Consider the following 22,473-nt stretch of genomic DNA (forward strand, 5'->3'; position numbering starts at 1 on the left):
CCTAGTGGATCCCCAGGGGATATCGCGGAATCTTCATTTTCTGAGGCGATGGATCTTCAGTTCTTTGCAGGTAAAAGGGGATATGTGCAGAGGGCTGTGGAATGCCTTCTGGACATGTGCAGGCAGAGAAGTTCCGAGTTGTGTAGAACTCCAAGAGTTCTCCCTCCTGGGTTCTCAGCGAAGGCCCGCGTGTTCTCTTGTGTGTGGTTTATTTGACCATGCAGACATTTATTTTCTTTCTGTTAAGCAGCCGAGATAGTTACCTCCTGTTTCCTGGTATTGTGTCTGGGACCTGTCTTTTCTTTCACTAAAGACCACCAGTCACGATTGCTGATCCCTCAGAGAGCGGGAGGTGGGTGTGTCCGCAGCATCATGGGAAGTTAGCAAGCAGGGCCCTCTGAATGGTGACGTTCTGTTTAACCATCATTTGAAACTCACATTCCAAGCTCAATAAATATTTGTTAATCACTTGCTATGTGCCCAACACTGTTGTAGGTTCTGGGATTACAGTACTGAATAAGACAGGGAGAGCCCCTGCCCTCACCTTACCTGTATTCTAACACAGTGAGTTTCAAATGATGGTTAAACAGAACGTCACCATTCAGAGGGCCCTGCTTGCTAACTTCCTATGATGCTGCGGATACACCCACTTCCCGCTTGCAACTCAGGGTTGGCTCTCTGGCCATGTGGGATCAGCTCTCAGAGCTGGAAGGAGCCTCCACTGGTAATCCTGTCCAGGCTGGGCCCTTCTGTTTGCAGTTTTTGGGCACCAAGGTCTTTGAGGTTAGGGAGATTTCTGCACGGGTCCAGCTATGGGGAAGGACTGGCCAAGGGCCGAGGGGTTGGGGAATGTATGTAGCCGATGACACCCTTGTCTCAGTCAGGCCCTGCTCTGACCTTCATGAAAATGGGAGTTTCAAGAGAGAGAAGCAAGAAGAACTATAAAGAAATAGGAAACTTGGGTCCAGGAGCATCAGAGGGGAGGCAAAGTCAACTCATGTGGCCCGAAGTAGGCAGCTGCAGTGAGCCCCAAGGGAACAAAAGGGCTTGAAATATGGACATGAGTTTTGCCATCGCAAATATGGGAGTGGTGTGGAGGTAGAGGAGGATGGGGATGAAGAAAGCTGACACTGAAGCATTTTGAAGATGGAAATAGCATAGCACGTGCAATGAGAGGATGTGCAATGAGAGGGCGTGCAATGTCCCAGGTGCTGAGGGTCTTTAAGCATTTACTCGGGGTGGGGCCATGTGCATGGTTGGCCATATGCCCTGAAAGAGGAGCAGGGTTCCATTGCCTTGATGGCCCCCACGGCGGGATTGTATGTGCCATGTCACCTGGCCTGGGCACATACAAGCCTGGTGGAGTTTCAGGTAGAATCATGTCAGAAGTAGCAACAGCAGGTTGGGCGCAGTGGCTCATTGCCTGTAATCCCAGCACTTTGGAAAGCCGAGGTGGGCAGATCACAGGTCAGGAGTTCAAGACCAGCCTGACCAACATGATGAAACCCTGTCTCTACTAAAAATACAAAATTAGCCATATGTGGTGGCGCATGCCTATAGTCCCAGCTATTCGGGAGGCTGAGGCAGGAGAATCGCTTGAATCCAGGAGGCAGAGGTTGCAGTGAGCTGAGATCATGCCATGGCACTACAGCCTGGGTGACAAGAGTGAAACTCGGCCCCCCTCCAAAAAAGAAGTAACAATAGCAGTGACAGTAGTACTTTCGGTGGTAGTATTACGATCTGTATTCTTTAAATTTTTTTTTTTAATTTTTAAAATTTTGTGGTTTTGTTAAGAGACAGAGTCTCCCTCTGTCACCCAGGCTGGGGTGCAGTTGTTCAATCATAGCTCAGTGTAACCTCAAAGTCCTGGGCTGAAGATGTCTTCCTGCCTCAGTCTACCACCTACCACCACGCCTGGTCAATTTTTTTTTACTTTTCTGTAGAGATGGGGTCTCGCTCTGTTGTCCAGGCTGGTCTTGAATGCCTGGGCTCAAGTGCTCTTCCTGCTTCAGCCTCCCAAAGTCCTGGAATTACAGGCATGAGCCACTGTGCTGGGGATCATGATTTGTATTCTTTACTTGGCTCTCATTTACTCCCATAACAGCCCTTAAATAAATGGGGAGGTGGACAACTTTCTCCCCATTTAGCAGTCAGAGTCTGAGGCATGGAGGGAAGCGCTTGGCCCAGTGTCACCCTGGGTGTCTGCAGCACAGCTGGGATCATCCTCCACCTGGCCTGATTCTCAGCCATGTTTTTACCCACTCCCTGAAGGATCTCGTCTTGATGAAACAAGGGCGAGTGGGGGGCCGTCCGCTGAGCTGTCCTGTTTGCTGTGATGGGAAATCTCTCAGGGAGTTTACCCGGAATCATTCTCAAGCTTAACTGACCCCTCGCTAAGATCCATCTGATGTGGCTCTTGGGAGCAGTCGGTCAATGGAACCATCTGGAGTCTTCTGATTTGAGTTTCGAAGGAGAGAGTGAGCAAAGTACTTGTAACTTAGGAGAGCGGTGTCCCGGAGACAGGCTTTGGCCAGATGGCCTATCTTGACATGGAAACCCTGTGGTGAACGCTGGGGTGGTCGAGCCAGCCAGCGCTTCCCAGAGTATGGGACCAGGAGGGAAGGCCTCTGTCCTCCTCCTTTCTCAGCCTTCCTTTCCTGAACCCCATTGCAACCCCCAGGTGTGGAAAGTGATGCACTTCCACCTGGCCTCCTTGTCCAGCCTCTGGCAGAGGGAAGACTTGTCAGATGCTGGAATCAAGGAAGGCAACCTAGTGATCAAGCCAGGCTGTGAAACCACATGTCTGCATAGCAGGCGAGAGGGCAGATCACAGAGGCTGCCCCTTGGTGGGCCTGGACCTGATGCTGGAAGGCAGGAGAGCCCAGTCTGCTGTGGTCAGCAGCAATGAAGGGCGGGGCTGCGGGGCGGGGGTAACCCTTCCCACCCACACCCACATGCCCATGTGTGGAATTGACATTCTGCCCAGAAGGGGAATTCGGTCTCCCTCTTTCTCCTGCTATCGGGTAGCGTTGGTTTGCACATGCGATGTCGGTTTATTGCGGCATCGGCAGCATTGTTGAAGGGGGACGTTGGTGGGTACCTGGGTAAATAAGTATAAATAGTTTTCTTTCTGATATGTGACCGGATTATTTTCCAGTTGATTTCAAGCCCTGGCCCCAAGTGGCCCACAGATCAAAAAAAGATAAGGGTCAGTTACAAGGTTGAGCTCATTCTCCGTTGTCATGGCAACTGACCTCAGGCAACCCTCGGAGGACTACACCCAGCTCCCCAGGTGATGTTTTTACTGTCCACGCCATCAATCCCAAGCCTTTCAAAACTCAGACTGCCTAATTGTCAGGGCTCTGTTTTGAAGAGGCTCTGGATCCCCCGTGGGGCCCGGTTCAGGCTGCCAGAGCTCATTTAGAAGCCTTTGTGAAACACTGGGGACCCTACGATGGGTCCCTCCTGGGCAGAACGGCCTGGGAAGGTGCCCCCAGGGGGAGGAGGAAGGGCACAGCCCATCCTCCAGCATTAATTAGGAAAATGTGAGCCCAAAATGGGGACAGTGTGGTGGGCCGTGCCTTCAAGCCATGGCTGAGCAGTCTTGAGTGATGAGGGCACTGGGGGGTGCAGAGCCTGGTGGTGGGGGTTGGGGACAGCGGTGATGGGGGGATGGCTTGGGGGAGTATTAGCCACCCACCTTCAGAGTCTCCAGCAGCCTCTTCAAAGACACTCGCATCTTTTTCATCCCAGTAGTAATTGCAGGAAATTATTTTTCATTGTTAGTTGATGATTTTTCAGTCTTTTGCAAAATGTGGACAAAAAGTGACTAGAAAACTTCCCGCCTTTTTGAGAGATCCTTGCACATACTACATTGGTCAAAGCAGTGGGACAGCTTTCAAACCCAGCTTCAGGACAGCAGATTCCAATAAGATCAGTGTCCCTAAGCCCCTTTTATAGAGCTCACTTGTTCTCAAGCCTTAATGGATGCCCCAAACATGGCAGCACCTTTAAAATGCTGCAGCTCTGGGGCAGGCCTGAGACTCTGCATTTCTCTCAAGCTTCTAGGTGCTGCCAGGGCTGCTTGGCAGGCAAGTGAGTCCCCCTGGGCTGCCAGGGCCGGGGGTGAGGGGGCTCCCATGGTCATCCCCCGTCACCACTCACCTGCTCCCAGCTCTTGCCTAGCCTTTGACGAGGGATGCACCTCAGACCTTGATTTCTCCTATGATCCTGGTTGACTCCCAGCCTAATTGTCACTCTCCCCTTCCCCTCAGCCTGGCCTGGTTCATCATCTCCTCATGGCATTTAGTGACAGATCAATAGATAAACAACCTGATCTGGCTGCCCAAATATTATCACCTGCCCTCCTCTATCTGCCCAGGGGTCTTTGTTTCTTACAGGAAACAAAGGACAGAATCTCCCACCAGCCCAGGTTCCTAGCTCCTGTTCCACGCTATTTGTAGTTATCTACTGGGATGGTGTCAGAGGGGTCCTCTCCTGGGGTCACCCTCACCTCACCCTCTTGCCTCCACATTTGCCGGGATGAGTGCCAGGACCTCTGCTCCCGTGGTTCTTTTCTCCAGGGAGCCTGTGCCTCGCCCATTTGCAGTGTGTGTCTGAGCCCCAGGACCTCAGGACTGGACCTGATACAAGGCGCTGTCTGCAGGCTGAGCCCTTGCTGCTGTGGAGTGCCAGTCTGGGGTGTTTATTTCTGGGGCCGGCAGCTTGGTCAGGCAGCCTGTGCATTCCCTGCCTTGCTTCCACCTGCAGACACACTCGTGGAGAGGAGGTGCAGCCTGGACTGTCCCATGCTGTCACATGTAGGGCTGCCTCCTCCCCTTCCTCAGGGAAAGCCCCAGCCCCGATGCTGGCAAGGGGACACCCAGGCTCAAACATGAAGACGCAGAGGGCGGCTCTGTCTTCCTTCTCACCCGGATTTTTTGGGCAATCAGGGAGCAGGAGTGGCTTGCTGGGTCCTAGGTTTTAAGTCTTGTGGCCATTTCTTGAATTTTCTAAAGCCAGAGAGGGCCGCTGGGGATGGGGAACAGCAGGGCTGCTGTCCCGCCCTGCCCTGCCACCTCCCTGGTAGTGGCCCTGCCTCTCTAAGCATCCCTTCCTCTTCTGTCAGCTGAGGAAGCCCCTCCATGCCTGCGGTCTTGGGGCAGGCTGTTGTTCTGTGGGGTTCCAGGAAGTGTTACTGGAGTTGAGGTTTTATAAGCCATGAGTCCTGTGAGATTAGAGGTGACCATGGGGCATAGTGATGGCATTTACCAGCACCCACATCCTACTCCAAGCTCTGTGCTAAGTGCTTTGCATAAATTGCCTATTTCCTGCTCATCAACCATCTCCCCGGTGCCAGATTCTGTGTTAGGCACTGGTGACATAGCAACGGGCAGAGCAGCCCTCATGGAGCTTATATTACTCTGGCTGTGTGCCAGAGGGAGGCAGGGAGGGAGAGAATGAGAATGAATTAGACAATGAACTCTGTAATGTACCAGGTGGTAGTAAGTGCTATCCAGGAATTAAAGGTGGGCCAGGTGCTGGAAAGGATGCGGGCATGTGCTGTGTTAGTTGGGGGTCTTGAGTAATTCCTTTCTGAGGAGGTGTCCTTTGGACAGACCCCTGAATGAAGTGAGGGAAGGCATGTGGGATGGTCTGGGGTTCTCAGCAAGGGCAGATGTCCTGTGGCCGAAGAAGCCTGTTTGACTGCCGTACAAAAGCCCTGTAATGACGCTGCCTATTTTCTAGTGACAGAAGCAGAAGCTCAGAGAGGCTAAGTAACTTACTCAAGTCTACACAGCGGGTGAGTGGTGGAATGAGGGCTCAAACCCAACCCGGCTCTAGCTTTTGTGTCCTTCGTTGCCACGTCCTGGTTGTAGGTGGCTACTCATGCCCCTTGTCAACACCAGGTAGCAGTTGGTCCTTTCTTAGACAGGTGTATGCATTAATGATGCCACTCTGGGGTCAGCTTTCCCAAGGGGGGTTCCTGCTAAGAGAGGGGGTAGGCAGGGACCATCCATTGTGGCTGGAGCAGGTCACGCATAGTGCACAAGAGGCTGAGAACAATGCCCCGTCCATACCCCGCTGCAGCCCGCCGCTTCTCCCTCCCAGGCAGCAAATTATGGCCTCCGAATGTGTGCCCAGGCCTGCCTTTGACATCAGTGGGGCCCACCTGAGCTTCACCTTCAGGATTCTGATAATCAGCTCTCTCTCCTCCCGGCTTCCCCCAAGACCCATATGGAAATAAGTATGTGTCTGCCAGGGATCAAATGCTTTTGGAGACAAAAGTCGGGACCAGGGACATTACAGAGAGCTATCATCTCGGCACGATGCTCTTCCACAAAGCCCTCTGCTCCTCTTTTGGGCTGACACAGTTTCAGCCTGAAAGGTTCCAGCAGGCTGACTTGGTTTTAAGCAAAAGCACATCCTATTATTTTTTTGAGAAATGAAGTGTAAAATTAACACTTATTATTCCTGAGCAGAGGAGGGAAAAAGGAGAGACGGGGACTTTGGGATTTTCGTGCTTGCCGGGTTGTTTGTTTGGCAGTTTGGGTTTTTATTTATTTTTATTTTTTAAAATTATAATAAATCAATAGATTTCCTCATACCAGCCTCGACTGATGGGGAACAGGAGGCAAGATCTGAATTTCAGCAGGTGAAATCTGCATTTCACTTTACAAATGAGCGGGGCTGCATAATTCACTTGAGTTGTGTGGGTTGCTCTTATGGATGCCTGTCATGTGCTATAAAAAAAAAAAAGGCACTGAAAAGGAAGGCGAATGATCGTGCGTCTTAACTCACAGAATCCTCCAGTCCCCACGCCGGGATGGAGGGGCCTGCGGGCTCCCAGGCAGCTTTGTCATTCTTCTCCAAGGTGTCGGCCAAGCACCAAGCCATCTTATATAATTCAGGGAAGCGATTCTCGGAGGGTGCCGCTGTCTGTGGACCCTGCATCTTGGGATGGAATGAGAGGCTGTCAGCACCTGCGGGGTGAGAGTGATGGTGCTAGCCAATTCTATCAATATCCATGGGCTGGCTTGCATTGGGTCACTGGCTCGCAAAGGAGTGTTTGTCACGCTAACTAGGGCAGCCCCTCCCCGCCCTCTCCACCTCCCGGCCCTCCCCCTGTTTTCCTGGATGGGTTCATAGGCAGAGGTACACGTAATGGACACCCAAGGGAGTACCTTGAACCCCTCCAGTGGGGGAGAAGGCCTGTCTTCAGAAAGATTTGCAAATCAAAAGGTCTTGCCTTGAGTGGGAGAGAGTCCCAGCTCTGCGGGAACCCCTCAGGCTTTATTCCACGCCCTCCCTTCACTTTTACTTTTTGCTTGTTTTATTTCTCCTCCCCTCTTTCCCCAGGTTTGACTCTTAAAACACTGTGGGGAGAGAGAGAAAAGGGTCCCGAGACACACAGTGGTCTGCTGGGCTCTTGATCTAATTAGCCCGGAACCTCACTTTGACACTGGTTTGGGGCTGTGATCTGCTTGTTTGGGCCCTGGACGGCTTGCAGCTCTGGGACTGCCTGACTGTGCACATATTTATGAACGTGGGCGCTGGGTGTAGCTGCGGCTATGAATCAGGGGGGACCGGCTGATGTATTGCTCGGCACTCGGAGAACGGAAAGTGACTGTCAGACGTGATTTCTCTGATTTATAAGTTGCAGGAAGCTTCTTTGTCCTCTCGGTGTTTGTGTATCAGATGGGCACGTCGCCATTCACAGCCAAGTGGTTAAAGGGCCCCGCTCGGCGGAGAGCAGTAAATCGTCTTTGCCATCTCAGCCCCCAGGACCTCTAGCTGGGCAGGAAAGAGGGCCCAGCCTGGGGGCGTATCTCCTCTGTGAGTGTTTCCGAGCCCCTCCAGCACAGGAGCCCAGGGAGGGCCTGATGCTTTGGGGGCCACAGGAGGAGAAGACATCGTCCATGCCCATCACCTAATTGACATGGTCAGAAAGAAAGACTCACATGGTTTCATGAATCAAGGGTTATTGTGCCCAGTGGCGGGGTAGTCATGTCTGTGCGTGCACATGACTTGGAATAGTCAGGGCAAGGTGCCTGAAGGTGGTGTACGATGGGGGGATACATGCATACAGGGACGGTTTTGTTCCCGCTTCTGCACCACCCCCCCACCGTTGTGTCACTTGAGCAAATGGTCTCATTCTCTGAACCCATTTCTTTTTCCCAGAAATGCAGTTTTCCAAGCAAGCTGGGTTATTTCTGGGATTCAAATATGTTACAAACTATTATTACAGAAAACTGCACAGTTGTCAACTTCACATACCCCCTCCCTCCTTAATGTCCAAGGGGCATCCTCATTCTAATAAGGTCACATGTAAGGGTGGTGTCTCTTTCATTACTTGAACCTACACCCTGTGCCAGGCACTGGGCAATATTTGTGCAGGGAGCAGGGGATGCATTGGGAGGGTCTTGCAAGGCAGCCCTCACACACTGGAGGCCATCTCTAATTATGATGAAAGTCTCCCCAAGGGAGGCGGAGGACGTGTGTGGGGCCTGTGGGGCGAGTGTGCTGAGCCCGCCCTGTGTCCCACAACTTGTCAATGAATTCCTTTTCCGCTAGTATAAATGGAAGAGCTGTTTCAGTCTCTGTCAGGTGCATGTGGCCTAGTTGCCAGGGCTCCAGGGGCATGACAAACACCCGGTAGATTCCAGCCAGTGGGCTATGTGGGGCAGGCCCACCTGTGCGCGCACGTGTGTGTGTGCGCTTCTGCAGAGGGGTACCTGGGGGTGTGGGGGATGGCTGGGCCAGGGGGAATGCCTGCTGTCTCTGCCAGCCCCTGCCAGGGCCTGGGGACCCAGGGACTCACCAGGAGCCTCAGCCCATCTGTGTTTGTGACTTGCCACCGGCAGAACCCCTCCACTACCTAATTCTTGCCTTTAAGGGCAAATCAGAGCACCTGGCACCTTCAGTGAGGCTGGTTCCCTAGGGAAACCCAAAGGGGAACCTATGTCCTTGGCTGTCCCAGATAATACTCTCACCAACACTGACATGCCTGGCAGTAAACACTTATTGAACACTTGCTGTATGCCAGGGTCTGTTTGAGACCCCTGTGTGTGTATTAGCTCATTTAATTCTCATAGCAACTGTCAGAGGAAAGCAGTTATAGAGTGTTTCAGACAGAGAAAGCCGAAGTCCAGAGAGGTTGTGTGACTTAGCAAGATCACCCAGTAAGCGGCAGGGCTGGATTCCAGCCCCAGGGTGATGTGAGGCTGAAACCAGGGGATTCCTCACCCCCACCACTGACCCCTGGGCCCCTCTGTCCTCCTGCAGCCTGGGAGGCAGGGAGGATAGGCAGTCCCCATCTTACTGCACATGAGCTGGTGCCCACGGCATGCTACGTGGGGCCAAGGAACTAGAATTTGAACCCGGTGCTGCTTGATTCTAGACGAGGGCACCAGAGCTTGGAGCCTCCTCGACTCTGTCAAGGCTGGTGCTCAGGCACTGTGTTGTGTGTCCCCTGGCACCTTTGGGTGAAGGCTTGGGGTCTTAGCGGCTCCCACAAGGGGAGATGGAGGAGCTGTGTTCTGGTCTGAAGCAGGATGGCGAATTTGCCCGTTGTCTGTCATCCACTGTATAGATCATTTGTTTAAAAGAAAAGCAAATAAAAAGAGCGTTTGGTGAAGTATCTTCCATGCTGCCTGTCACTCTCGAAGTACAATCCTAAAGTCCTCTAGAGGCTGACAGGGCCCTTCTTGTGCATCCCTGTGGCCTCTCTGACCTCACTCCTGGACCTCTGAGCTCAGGCACTCTGTTCTCATGCTGGGCTTCAAGCCTGCTCAACACAGCATGGACCCACCTCAGGGCCCTGTCGCCACCCCTCTCCTAGCCACATACTGACATCACCTCCTGATGCTGCATTGTGTGCTGATGATTTTATTTATCATCTGTCTACCCCACCACCAGAACTGGGCGAGAGACATCATTTGTTTAGTTGCCTAAAAAATCCTTAGAGCAAATTTCCTGGCACATAGTACATGCTCAATAAATATTTGATTGGAATTTTAAAAATCCTGGTTGGACTCGTTTCTCCATCCGGTACCCTATCCTGGGTGCCTCTACACAGTGACACAGTCTTGGGAATCAAGCTGTTGACCGTGGCCCACACACCTGGCTGCTTGACCAGCAGGAGAAATCACAGCAAATGGCACCTCCAAGGGCCAGATATTTGGAGCTGGCCCTCTGGGGTCTGGAAATCTCTAGGGGCAAGGCCATACAGAGCCAGGATGAGTCTTGGTGTCTGTGGTCCCGTCACCAGCCTCATTGCTGGGGATTGGAGGGGAGTTGGCCCTGGGGTGTATGGGGGGCCTTGTGGGCGCCTGTCTGGGGGACATGGCATGCTGGTCACTGACTGGTCATGGGTTTTTCTTGCAGAGGAAGGCATCAACCATGAGTGTAAGCTGTGCAACCAGATGTTCGACTCCCCGGCCAAGCTTCTCTGTCACCTCATCGAGCACAGCTTTGAGGGCATGGGCGGCACCTTCAAATGCCCCGTGTGCTTCACAGGTAAGGTACCCAGCGTGTGCCCCTCGTGGGATAGAGGTGGGATACAAGAGCTCTGCCTTATCATTGCAGGATCCGAGTGTGTGTTCCTTTCTTTTTCCTTGGCGGGCCTGGTATAGTCCAGGACTCCGTGGGGGATTCCCTGAGGGATTAACAAGCCGCTTGCCCCACGTCCCTTGGTGCAGAGCTGACACACGCCCTCTTTCAATGCTCTCTGGCCTCTCCTCATCGGCAGGCTGGGTGGCACCCTCTCCTCACCCTCTGGGCAGAGGCTGGAAGTGCTTTGTCCAAGCCAGCCTCAGCCTCTGCGGCAGTTTGCCCTTTCCAGGCCCTGTGTTTGTCTCCTGAGCCTTAAGCTCTATTCAGCATTATGTGGAATTCACACATTCCCGTTTCCCCCTCTTCCCTGGCCTACCTAGCTCCCATCCGCGCTCCAGGATGCAGGGGTCAAGGGCAGCTCTGCCGGCCAAGTCCCCAGCCCGCAGACTGGCTGCCAGCCCAGGCGAATGGCTGTCCCAGCCCGAGGCAAGTCTCAGGGGCTCTGCTGGCCCCCTCCTGCTGCCCAGATGGCAGCCGGTGTGCGTGGGAGAACCTGGCCTTCCCTGCCTCCCCCGACATCTGCTGTCTGCCACGGCAGGAAGCCCACCCTGGGGAGGACGCCTGGCGGGAGGGTATCTCTGAAGTGCTCACCTCCCAGACACACAGCTGCTCTGGGCCACCTCCTGTGTGCGCCCAGGGCCGGGGCCACCTCGGGACTCCTGCCACTGGGAAGCCAGGGCTAGACCTGCTCCATGCCAGGCCCAGGGGGGTCCAGTGTGGGGCAGATCCCCCAAACACACACACCCCTGGGGCTCCCCCAAGTCCCTGAGCACCCTGATGCCTTCTTCCCTCTCATCTCAGGAGCCCCCACCATCTGTCACTGTCACACTCCGAGGCTGGTACTGAGGGTCCCAGCTGCCTGTCTGCCGACCTAGGATATGCGGGCCTCTGTGTGGGGGCCCGAGGATGCTGACAACCATAAAAATAGGAATGGGTGCTGGTTGAGCAACTTCCTGTAAAAGACCCTGTGCCGAGCTTGTTTAATTTGAGTCTAGGCCCTGCCACTTGCTAGTGGTGGGACCTTGGACAAGCCATTTAACATTGCTGGCACCTCAGTTTTCTCTTGTTTAAAATGGGGATAATAGCACCTGCCTCACAGGCCTGGAAGGAGTTCAGGAGCTCACCCCAGAGGTGTCTGGCTGTTGATGATGGGGACAAGGAGGACAGCATTCATTTGTCTGTGACAGGCCATCTTTTAAGCACTTTATCAGTATTAACCCATTTGATCTTCCCAGCCACCTAGCCAGGGACATAGTATAATCTTCATTTTTTGAATGATGAGATGAAGCCCAGAGAGGTTAAGTGACTTACCCAAGGTTGCACAGCCGCTAAGTACTGGAGCTGTGCTCATCTAACTCAAGCCTTCTCTAGTAGGCACTAAGAATGCTCCCAATAGCCCACCGTCTGGCTGAGTGCCCGCGCCACAGTGATTCCTGCCTTGGAGTGTTGTGGGGGCAGCTGCCGCAGGAGGCTGGGCTGGTGTCCCGAGCTTGACCCCTGATGGCTGTGTCTGTGTCTAGTCTTCGTCCAGGCCAACAAGTTGCAGCAGCACATCTTTGCCGTGCATGGGCAGGAGGACAAGATCTACGACTGCTCGCAGTGCCCACAGAAGTTCTTCTTCCAGACCGAGCTGCAGGTGGGTGCCCACGTCCGCTGCACGCTGCCTGATGCTCCTCAGCTACCCCGTCAGCACCGAGGGTCTCAGGGTTAAGGAAGCTGGTAGGGTCTTATGCTCATGTGTCTGTAACCAGAGGCTGACTTCCTGACTGGCAGGCATGGAGTGCCAGCCTGCTAGCCTCTGCCAGCCCAACGTTCTCAAAAGAACCAACTGCCACCGGCTGAGCCTAGAGCAGGTATCAGAAGCTTACATTTGGGGTGTTTCATGGCACATCCTGTCTGCTCGTGGGGATTCCATTTCCCTACCTATATTGTAAATGATATTTGACTGAGCTGGGGTTCTGTGGCTAGGAGCCCATAATGTCTTTGGGGCTGGGTCCTGGGCCTGTGTAGAGATAGGAGTTAGGTCTGAGGCCTTGGGGCCTCCAGCTCTGCCCAGAAATGCCAGAAAAGTAAAAGTAGTGGGTGCTTGATTGCTCCAACTTGGAGGCAGTCACCAGAGGCCCTGAGACTGATGTGGCCCTCAGGCACGGGACAGGGGCCTCAGCCAGCCTCCATGCATCCTCAGCCCCAGCCTGTGCTAGCTGCGAGGACCCTTGGGAAAGGAAGCTGCTGTGGCGATCTTCCTCGGCATTTGCAGCCACCTCCCTTGGAATCCCATGGGGCCCCTTCTCACCTGTTACTGGTTTTTCCAAGGAACAAGATCTGTGCCCAGGTGAAACTGCTTTCTCTCCCACTGGTTTTTGCAGAAAATTCTTACAATGCTGGAGAGATCACATGCCCACCAGAAATACTACTCACATACACAGAAAAATCTCACGTTCACTGGACCTGGACCATAGCATCACACACACAAGGGGAAGGTGTGTGCACACAGCTCCATCACACATGCATATGCCCAGAGATGTCATTTACAAAGAGTAACTAACACTGTATCCACACTGAGGAATACCGCACACATGCAGCTCAACACTGCACCCAAAAGAAGGACCACACTCATGTCCACAGATAGATCACACACACACACATTTCGGACATGCCGAAATGCCACGCAGTAAGGAATGGGTCTCTCAGGAAGGATATGGGTAGGTTAGGCTGCAATAAGAAACATCCTCTAGGTCTCTGTGTCCTCAACAGGTTTATTTGTTGCCCATGTGATATATCCAAGCAAGTGATGGGAAGGGACTCTGTTCATGATATTCACTCAGTGACCTGGGCCCACGGAGGGTCCATGCCCATCCGTGTTTCCATAGTCTCTGAGGAAGGGAGAATAGGACAGTGGTGACTTCTGCACCAGCTCTTCAAGCTTCCCCTCAGAAATGATGCATGCCACCTTCTCTCACATTGTATTGATTAGAGCAAGTCCCCTGGACATGCCCAACCTCAAAGGGGGTGAGGCAGGGAATACCACTTTCTTCCTGGAAGGAGAGGGGAGCCCTAAGGTCTCACACACACCAGTTTGTCCCTCCAGGGTGGACCTCCCACCCAGCCGTGCCCCCCTCATCCCCATGTCAGTATTGCACCTGCACGCAGCAATCTCCCCCCCACCCAGGTTACAAGGCTGGGGCCACTCACCCCATGCAGAGTCACTTGAATGGCCACAGTGTTGCCTGTCCCTCTGGGGTTAGAGGGACACAGCTGTGGCCTGTTGTAAAGGACCCCTTCTTACTGTGATGCAGCCCACCCACACTGCTAGGCCTGGGCCCGCCTGTCTGGTGGTGGCGGTTGCCTGGAGGACAGGCAAACAGGCCCATGGAGGGTGTGGGGGCCAGGGGGAGCCACCATTCAATGGTCAAGTCCTGTTCCTATAGGCTGGCGCCATGCCAGGGCTGGGCAGGCTGAGTTCAGGAAAGCCTGTTTCTTAGGGTGCTCATAAATGTGTGTATTGTGCATGAGGCCTTTATCCCATTGTCACAACGTGGGACAGAGTTATGAAACCAATTACACAGTCCCGGGCCAGAGAGGGGGTTCCACTTCCAAAAGGCCACCACTGAGCACGTGACCTGACCATACCGCTGCTGCCTCCCCATCGATCTGCAAACTGAGCTGATGTCTCTGTGCTTAGGATGTGTGAGGGGACAGCTAGGCATTGGTGCCATCCAGGAAACCTCCCTGCCCATGTGCTGGCTGCGTGCCCTTTCCCAAGTGCAGTCCCTGCCGCCTCCTTATCCTACCTGCCTTACCTGCGTGGCCCAGCTACCAAAATAGGCCCGGGTCCCCTGACAGGAAGCTTTTTATAGCCCAACAGGACAGGCGTCTTTTAAACCCATTAGTGCATATAAACTACTATTTACTTACACTTTGGACTTGCTCAGCTCCTGTGGGGCTCCCCTGCATTGTCTCAAATGCCAAGAGGTCTCTTCTCTGTTGGCCTTAAGATTATTCCCAGAGAATGTTTCCTGTCCTGACTGTTTTGATCTTTGGCAGTGTCACTGGGTGGGGGGCCTAGCTTGTGAGCTTAGAGGTGGAGGGACGCTGCTGTTTTCAAAGTGGATCTTGCTTCCATCCCACCTATCTTGAGCTGTGGGCCACACTAGACCCCAGAATGGTTCATGCAAGGTGGTGGTTTCCTGGGTCATCCCGTTAACCTTTACGTCAGATCCTCAAATACTGAGAGACTGCTAAATTACAGCCTTAACGAGTCACTATTTTCTGCAATTAATGATTTTAATTATAGACCATTTAAATGTGGAAGTGTTGTTGCAACACCAAATCTATGCAAATAATGGTTTTTGTTAAGTAACTTGAATAGCAATTTTCTGGTTTTTGAGAGGAGGGTTTTTCAGGCATTAGAGTGCTCATTTCCCTACATGGAGGCTGGGGCTGGAAGGCCCTGGCTGGGTGCAACAGGCAACTGTTTCTTGGGATGAGCTGGGGGTGTGGGTGCCAGTGAGAGGCAAGGCCAGCTAGAGTTCTGCCTTTGCTGGTTTCTTATGGCCATGTGTAATTTGAGGTCATGTACGGAACCTGGTATTTGCAGGCTCAAGGGACTGTGGGCTGAGAGGTCCTGAGAAGATGCGAGGCTTAGGATTGAGCTCACTGCAGAAACAGAAAGTGCTGCTGCAGGATTGGACATAGGATTGAACCACGGCAGGCTTGGTCTCTGTCAACCCTGACATGTCTCTCTCAGAAAGTAATGCTTTTTTAGAATGCATTAACAGGAGCACAGTTGCCAGTATGAGGGAGGTGTGAGTCCTCTTTGATTCCAAGTTCGGATGGGTTTTGCCCAAAAGACAGATTAATTCAAAGGAGTTTGGACAAACTGTTGCCAATTCACAATGGAAGGATTAGGAACATGAGAGGGAACTAGCTTTGCCGTCCATTTGTTTGAAGCACATACGTGGGGGCCCGTGATGTGCCAGGCCCTGTTTCTAGCACCTGAGAAGACAGTGGTGAAAGATGAAGAAAACCCATGGTGCCTGCATTCCAGGAGATTGATGGGCTCTTTCCTATAAGAGTCAATGACATGAAAAATAATAAAACCAGGTAATAGGTTAGAGCTTGCTGGGGATTGGAGTCGGACACTCCTTGGTGAGTGTGGTCAAGGCAGGCCTCCCTGAGGAGGTGGCGTGCAAGCTGAGGCCTAATGGCACAAGGCAGGATTGTATGGAATAGAGCCATGAGTGCAAAGGCCCTGTGGCCGCTGGGGCTACGATGACAGAAGGCAGAGTGCAGCAGAAGGACAGTGAGTTGGGACAAAGGTGATGGAGCCCAGATTACCGCAAGGCTTGCCAGACAGTGAAGGACTTTGGATTTTATCTCCATCGTGATGAGAAGCAAGCAGGGGACCAAGCAGGGGACAAATATTACCTGATTTACACCTGGAATCAAAATGTAAGGGGTTTACTTTTGAAAGAGCAAAAGCATGGTTAAGAGAATGAAAAGTCACCAGATTGGGAGGAAGTATCTGCAAATCACATATCAAATAAAGCACTTGTATCCAGAATATATAAAGAACCCTCAAAACTCCATAATGAGAGGGGACACAGAACAACTAAAAATGAGCAAAAATCTTTTGGCAGATGTCTCAACAAAGAAAAGTGACCATCATTAGTCACTAGGGAAGGACAAGTGAAAACCACAGCCTGATGCCACCCACAAAAATGAAAAACTTACAATGCTGAGAGTTGGTGAGGGTGGGATGAGAAGTCTCAAACATTGCTGGTGGCAGTGCAAGACGGTATGGCCACATGACAAAATAGTTTGTCAGTTTCGGCCAGACTCAGTGGCTCACATTTGTAATCTCAGCACTTTTGGAGGCCAAGGCTGGCGGATCATGAGATCAGGAGTTTGAGACCAGCCTGTCCAATATGTGAAACCCCATTTCTACTAAAAAATACAAAAATTAGCCGGCATGGTGGCACACACCTATAGTCCCAGCTTCTCAGGAGGCTGAGGCAGGAGAATTGCTTGAACCAGGGAGGCGGAGGTTGCAGTGAGCTGAGATCATGCCACTGCACTGCAGCTTGGGCAACAGAGTGAGACTCCATCTCAAAAAAAAATAGCTTGTCAGTTTCTCATCAAGTTAAATCTTCATTTACCATAAGACTCAGCAATCCCAGTCTTACTGTTTACTCAAGAAAAAGGAATAGCAATTTTCTGGTTTTTGAGAGGAGGGTTTCTCGGGCACTGGAGTGTTTGTTGCACCAAAACTCACTCTACATGAATGATGATGGCAGCCTTATTTGTCATGGCCCAAACCGGAGGCCCCTAGTTGTCCCTTATTGGAGAATGGCTAGCAGATGGAGTCATGTGGGTACATTTGTATGGGTCATGTGGTACATTCTCAGCAGAAAGAGGCAACTGCAGATACATGCAACAATGTGAATGAATCTTTTTTTTTTTTTTTTTAAAGAGACCAGGCCTGGCTATGTTGCCCAGAACTGCAGGAGTGTGATCATGGCTCACTGCAGCCTCCACCTCCCGGGCTCATGTCATCTTCTGCAGCTTCCTGAGTAGCTGGGACTGTAGCTGCACACCACCACACCGAGCTAATTTTTAAATTTTAACTTTTATTTTTAGAGACGGGGTCTTGCTATGTTGCCCAGGCTGGTCTCAAACTCCTGGGCTCCAGCAATCCTCCTGCCTTGGCTTCCCAGAGCGTTGAGATTACAGGCGTGAGCCACTGTCCCTGGCTCCATGGATGCATCTCAAATGCCACATGACAAAACCCAGACTCAGAAGGTTCCTTGCTGTATGGTTTTATTCACATGACATTCTGGAAAAAGGCAAAAAATATTACAGTATAGAAAACAGAGCAGTAGCTGTCAGTGGCTGCAGGTGGGAGTAGGGGGAAGAAATAGGGGAGACTTTTTTTCTTTTTGCAATGGAACATCTGAGTTTCATGTACCTGATGAGAAAGCTGCTGATTTAGAATACTGCAATAATAAGGCTAGCTATTGCTTTGAAGGAGTGTGCAGAGATGGAGATCGGCAGTGTGCAGTTATTTGAAAGATTTTCTAGGCCTGTTTGTCTTCTGTGTACAGAAGAAGTGAATTTTCTGAATAACAAATTTGGAAACTGTGGTTCCTGCTGTCATTTTTATCATATCCTTTCTGGAAAGATTGTCACTGGACACATTCAGAACCAATGACAGATGTTGATATACAATACACTTACCATGGAGGTCGTGTGTGTTTGTCTGCACATGCAGGAAATGGTTCAAAACAATGGGGGACCTATGCAGAAGTTATAACTGCATGTGGTCAGCACAGGGTATGTAGATTCCGAGGATGCAAATATCTTAGTGACATAACTGTAACGAGATGTAACACAAGTGGTAGAGAGAGTGGGGTTTGCAATGAACTTTTCCACTGTCCATGTGATCCTGGTTATGCTCCTTCAGATTGTGAGCCAACAGTATTATCACCGGGAGGAACCATCGATCATGCATTTTGGCTTATGGTAGAAAAAAGGGTACACTTGTTTCCAAAACGACACGCTGCTCCTAAAAACAATGGTCTTTTGATCAGTTTCTACATTTTTTACCTGTGCTCATCTTAATTGCTATTGTTACTCTTAAATGGAATGAAATGAAAAGATTTTTGGAGCAAAGCGGGAGCAGTAAGCAGCAGATCTATCTCAGAAGACAGCAGTAGCAGCGACAACCAGTCACAGAGTTAAAGTCACCCAGTGATAAAATCAAAGCCATAGGATGGAGGAAGGATATTACCAAGAAACTCACCATTAACTGCCCTGATCTAATAATGAAAAAAAAAAAGTTTTCTCTCATTTTATTATGGCTTAAGGTTTTCAATTTCACAAAACAAAATATAACTGAAAGCATGAAAAGAAGAAAGAAATAGGAGAGACTCATGTTTGTCCATAGACCTGTACCCCTACCCACATACACACCCACCCGCACTCACCCCACTCCCGAAAACCCAGACAGTGGGGATCCAGTCTGACCTCGACGGGCTTCCAGGAGTCTCTCCTGGTCTATTTAACCAGGAGAAGACTTGGATGGATTGCAGAAGAAATGCAGGGACAGTTGAATTCGAGTGTTTTAAGAATTTTGGGTGGAGGGGTTCTCATTGCTTCAGGTAGCCCCAAGACTTGGCAGTGGGCACCAACTCAGAACGTGGCTCAGGCATCACTCTCTGGAGGTAACTCAAGCAAGAAAGGGAATTAAGCTGTGGGTGGATTTTGGATGCCAAGAGCAGGAGGCAATGTTGGGATTTTGGCGGCCCTGTTCCCCAAGCCAAGTGTCACTTAAATAAGGCAGCAACACTCTGTCTTCTCTGAGACTGCCTGGCCCCTGCCTTCTGCCTCTTTTTGGCTTTTATTGCCCTCTCTCGCTCTGCATCCTGACTTTCTGGGCTCCTCTGTACAAGAGGGAAGGTGGCCAAGGTCGCCACAATTCCTGTTCTGCTGAGACAGACACCATAGGTAGCTAACAGAGGGGATTTGGTGTGAGGACTGGTGACGCAGGTAGGCAGAAGGAACACCCAGGAAACCCCAGAGATAGTGAGTGACAGCAGGTAGCAGCCAGCCCTCAGGCAGCAGGTGCTAGATCTCTGGAGGGGGAATCTGGTAGGGGAGCCCCAGGGCAGCTGTCCACCCTGCTCCAGTGAGCTGTGGGCAGGGGTGGGGCCATGCGGTACAAACGAGCAAGTTCAGGGCGCTGTTCAGGGAAGGGGTGCATGAGCTGGCTGGACACTGCGCATTTGTAGTATGTGGGAAAACCGTCTCGAAATGGAAAGTCGTGAGGCCGTGTTGGTAGAAGTGTGCAAACAATGCACGTGTCTGAAATGCTACCGAGAGTAAAGCAGGGAACGGCCGGCTGTCTGTGAGGGCAGCTCCGTGTTTAAAACCTTGCTCTGTCATGCACCAGCCGTAAGCCTCAGTTTCCTTGTCTGTAAGGCAGGAGTGTGAGGAGTTCCTATGTCAAAGTTCAGTTGCAAAAGGCCCTTGGCATAGCGGCTAGCACACAGAGCACACAGCAAACGCCGCCTGTGATTATTACTGATGGTGACTTCTGGTCAGTCTGAGGATCAGATGGCTTTGGGGGTCTCCCCTTGGAGTTTGCTGTGCTTTCATGATTTCTGGCCTGAGTTTGAACAGAGAGATTCCAGGTCCTTCCTTGTGTGATATCCCACCAAGCCTCAGGGCTGTGGGCACCGGAGACCCCACATTGGGGCATGGGGTAGAACCAGGTGCCCAGGGCAGTGAGACGGGCATAAAGGGCACAGAATAGGGGCCAGAGAGCCGGGGTTTCGGGTCCCCCTTCCACTACTTCTCTGAGTGCCATTGGCCCAGGCCCTTTTCTTAGGACCCTGTATTTCTTGGCCATGCCCAGGCGCCGTGGAGGGTGGCATGTAGATTTGACTGGGGTGCAAGACAGCCCACAAATGTCAGAGCTGTTGGTCTTGCATTCCCAGCCTCAGGCCTCAGCAGATGAAGGCCTGGGGCCCTGTCAGCTCCATGCCAGGGGTTAGCCAACCTGAGGGGAGAGGCAACCTCTGCCCACCAGCACAGCTGTCTCTGTATCCCCATGAGTACCTCTGTGCCCACAGATATTGGGCACGGATGGTGCCTCCTTCTCTTTATCCTAAGAGCCTTGCTGCTTCTGTTCTTCATCCTCTCTGCAGGGATTTCATGCATGAGGGTCATATGTGGCTTTCCAGCCATACAGGGCTGGGCTTAGACAGTGGACAAGCTCCCCTGAAATTGTACAAGAGACAATTCTGACGGCCTCCACCCCGGGCCCTAGGTTTGTACTGTGGGCCAGGCTCTGTTCTAAGCACTTTCCATGGATTATGTCAGCACAGCCCTAAGAACTAGGTGCTCTTATCCCCATTTACAGATACAGAAACTGAGGCTCTGAGAAGTTAAACGATTTGCCCAGGATCACTTGCAAATGGCAGATCTACATATAAAGCTGAATTGTCTTTGCCACCAAGGCAAACAGAAATCCTCCAAAGTTTAAATAAATTGCCATTTATATGAGCTAATAGATTTAAATGAGGCCTGCAGTGCTGAACTATAAAAAGCTTTCGTTGTCAGGGGACCCAGAAACTATTTTAGTAGTTGGGCCAAGCAGGTAGCACAAGGAGCAGTAACAGGGGATGCAAAAAAAATTGCTCCTGGGTGAGCCCAGGTGGGAGTGCCGTGGGGCCTGTGCACACGGGGCCAGGGCTGTGCACGGCCGTGTTTGCCATGCTGCAGCTCGAGGCCAGGACCCCGCAAACCCTGTTGCTTGCAAATGAGCCTCAGGATGGGTTTGGCTTAGGCTGGGCTTGGGGAGAGGAGGGATTCGTTCTTGTCATGGAGACAGGGGCTCCCTAAGACCTCAGGCTCCTGGTGCTGCCACTTTTCTCCCCTTTGTGACTTGCTTGCTGCTGTCATGGGGGAATAGGACCTTCCTTGAACTAGAGAAAAGTCTTTTTAGACATGGAGCTTCTGGGATCTCGGAGCTGAAGGATGCACCGGAGTTCACAGCCTGTGCATGCGTTCATGCACACATGCACATGTCCTTGATGAAGCCGGGTTTTGGGATGTTGGACTCGCTCCACGCCCTGGAATCTTGACTCCCTCATTGACAAAGCCAGGGGCTGCAGGAAGCGATTCCATGAGCTGGGCCCGCGGTGGCAAAGCGGCCAGCCCAGCGTTGAGCGGGCGCATTTAAAGGATTAGCTCATGCTGTTTGCTTGTGTGTGCCTAATCATGCTGCTTCCAGCTAAATGATTACAATTGATTAAAAGCAGAGCTAGGTATTCTAACAAGCATCCTGGAGCCCTTCTGATGGGGTGAGCCGGGCTCTGCCAGGCTGGATCCTGGTACCCAGCCAGGGGGAGGGCCCTCTGAGCCAGGGGCGGGGTCTCAGCTCCCTTGGGACCCCTCCTTCCTAGCCCTTGAGAACATTTGGTTTGGCCCTTGCAATTCCGTTATCCACTGAATACAAACTTACTGAGTACCTACTCCCAGCACCACCTCAGGGGCCTGAGACAGAGCTGGGAACAAGGAGACAGGGTTTCTGTTCTCATGGATCTGACATGCTTTGGGAGACACTGATGATAAGTCAATAAATGTATGAACCAGGGGATTTCAGAGTGTGGATTCTGAAGACAATAAAACACTGTACTGTGATGGAGAGTGGGGTGTGTGTGTGTGTGCATGTGTGTGTGTGTGTGTGTGTGTGTGTGTGTGTGTGTGTGTGTGTTGGGTGGTCAGGAAGGGGTGGCATTTCAGCTGAGTCCTGAAGGCTGCAGAGCCAGTGTGAGGAAGAGCTGGGGGATCCTCCAGGACAGGGAAGAGTCAGTGCCAAGTATTTGAGGTCCAAGCAGATTTGGGGTGTTCGTGGAACAGAATTAAAGGGCAGAGGGACTGGAGGGACAAGCAGCACAGATGGCCACTGCCTTCTTGCATCATTTTCTTGGGCTGGCCTCGTGTCGCCTACCCAATGAGACTAAGATGAGGCTTCCTAGATGTACATACACCAGCCCACCTTCCTGCAGGAAGGACCCTTTCTTTCTCTTAATGCATCAGCCCAGCTCCCCTGGCTCCTCTGAGAAGCCTCCCTGATTCTCCTTCCTTTGGTTTCTCAGCCCTTGGTTTAACCATCCCCCAGATCCCTTTGTCAATATAGATTGTAAGTCACTATGTCTACACCAGACTCTCCAGTCTGATGTGAGTTTTTGGAGGTGAAGATACCTTTTGCCTGCCTGCTATCCATCCATGCATCCATCCATGCATCCAACCATCCATCCATCCATCCATCCATGCATCCATCCATCCATCCAT

General features: G+C 51.8%; 1 protein-coding gene across 1 annotated transcript in view; it reads left to right on the top strand.

Moving 5' to 3' along the window:
• The window catches only part of ZNF423 (zinc finger protein 423), a 360,445-nt gene that overhangs the window by 315,215 nt on the left and 22,757 nt on the right, over nucleotides 1–22,473 (top strand). The window contains exons 6-7 of the mRNA XM_017530167.2: nucleotides 10,387–10,518; nucleotides 12,135–12,250. Coding sequence (XP_017385656.1) covers nucleotides 10,387–10,518; nucleotides 12,135–12,250 — 248 coding nt within the window. The remainder of the gene's footprint in view (nucleotides 1–10,386; nucleotides 10,519–12,134; nucleotides 12,251–22,473) is intronic.

This window comes from Cebus imitator, unplaced genomic scaffold (genome assembly GCF_001604975.1).
Source record: "Cebus imitator isolate Cc_AM_T3 unplaced genomic scaffold, Cebus_imitator-1.0 Scaffold63, whole genome shotgun sequence".
NCBI lineage: Eukaryota > Metazoa > Chordata > Mammalia > Primates > Cebidae > Cebus > Cebus imitator.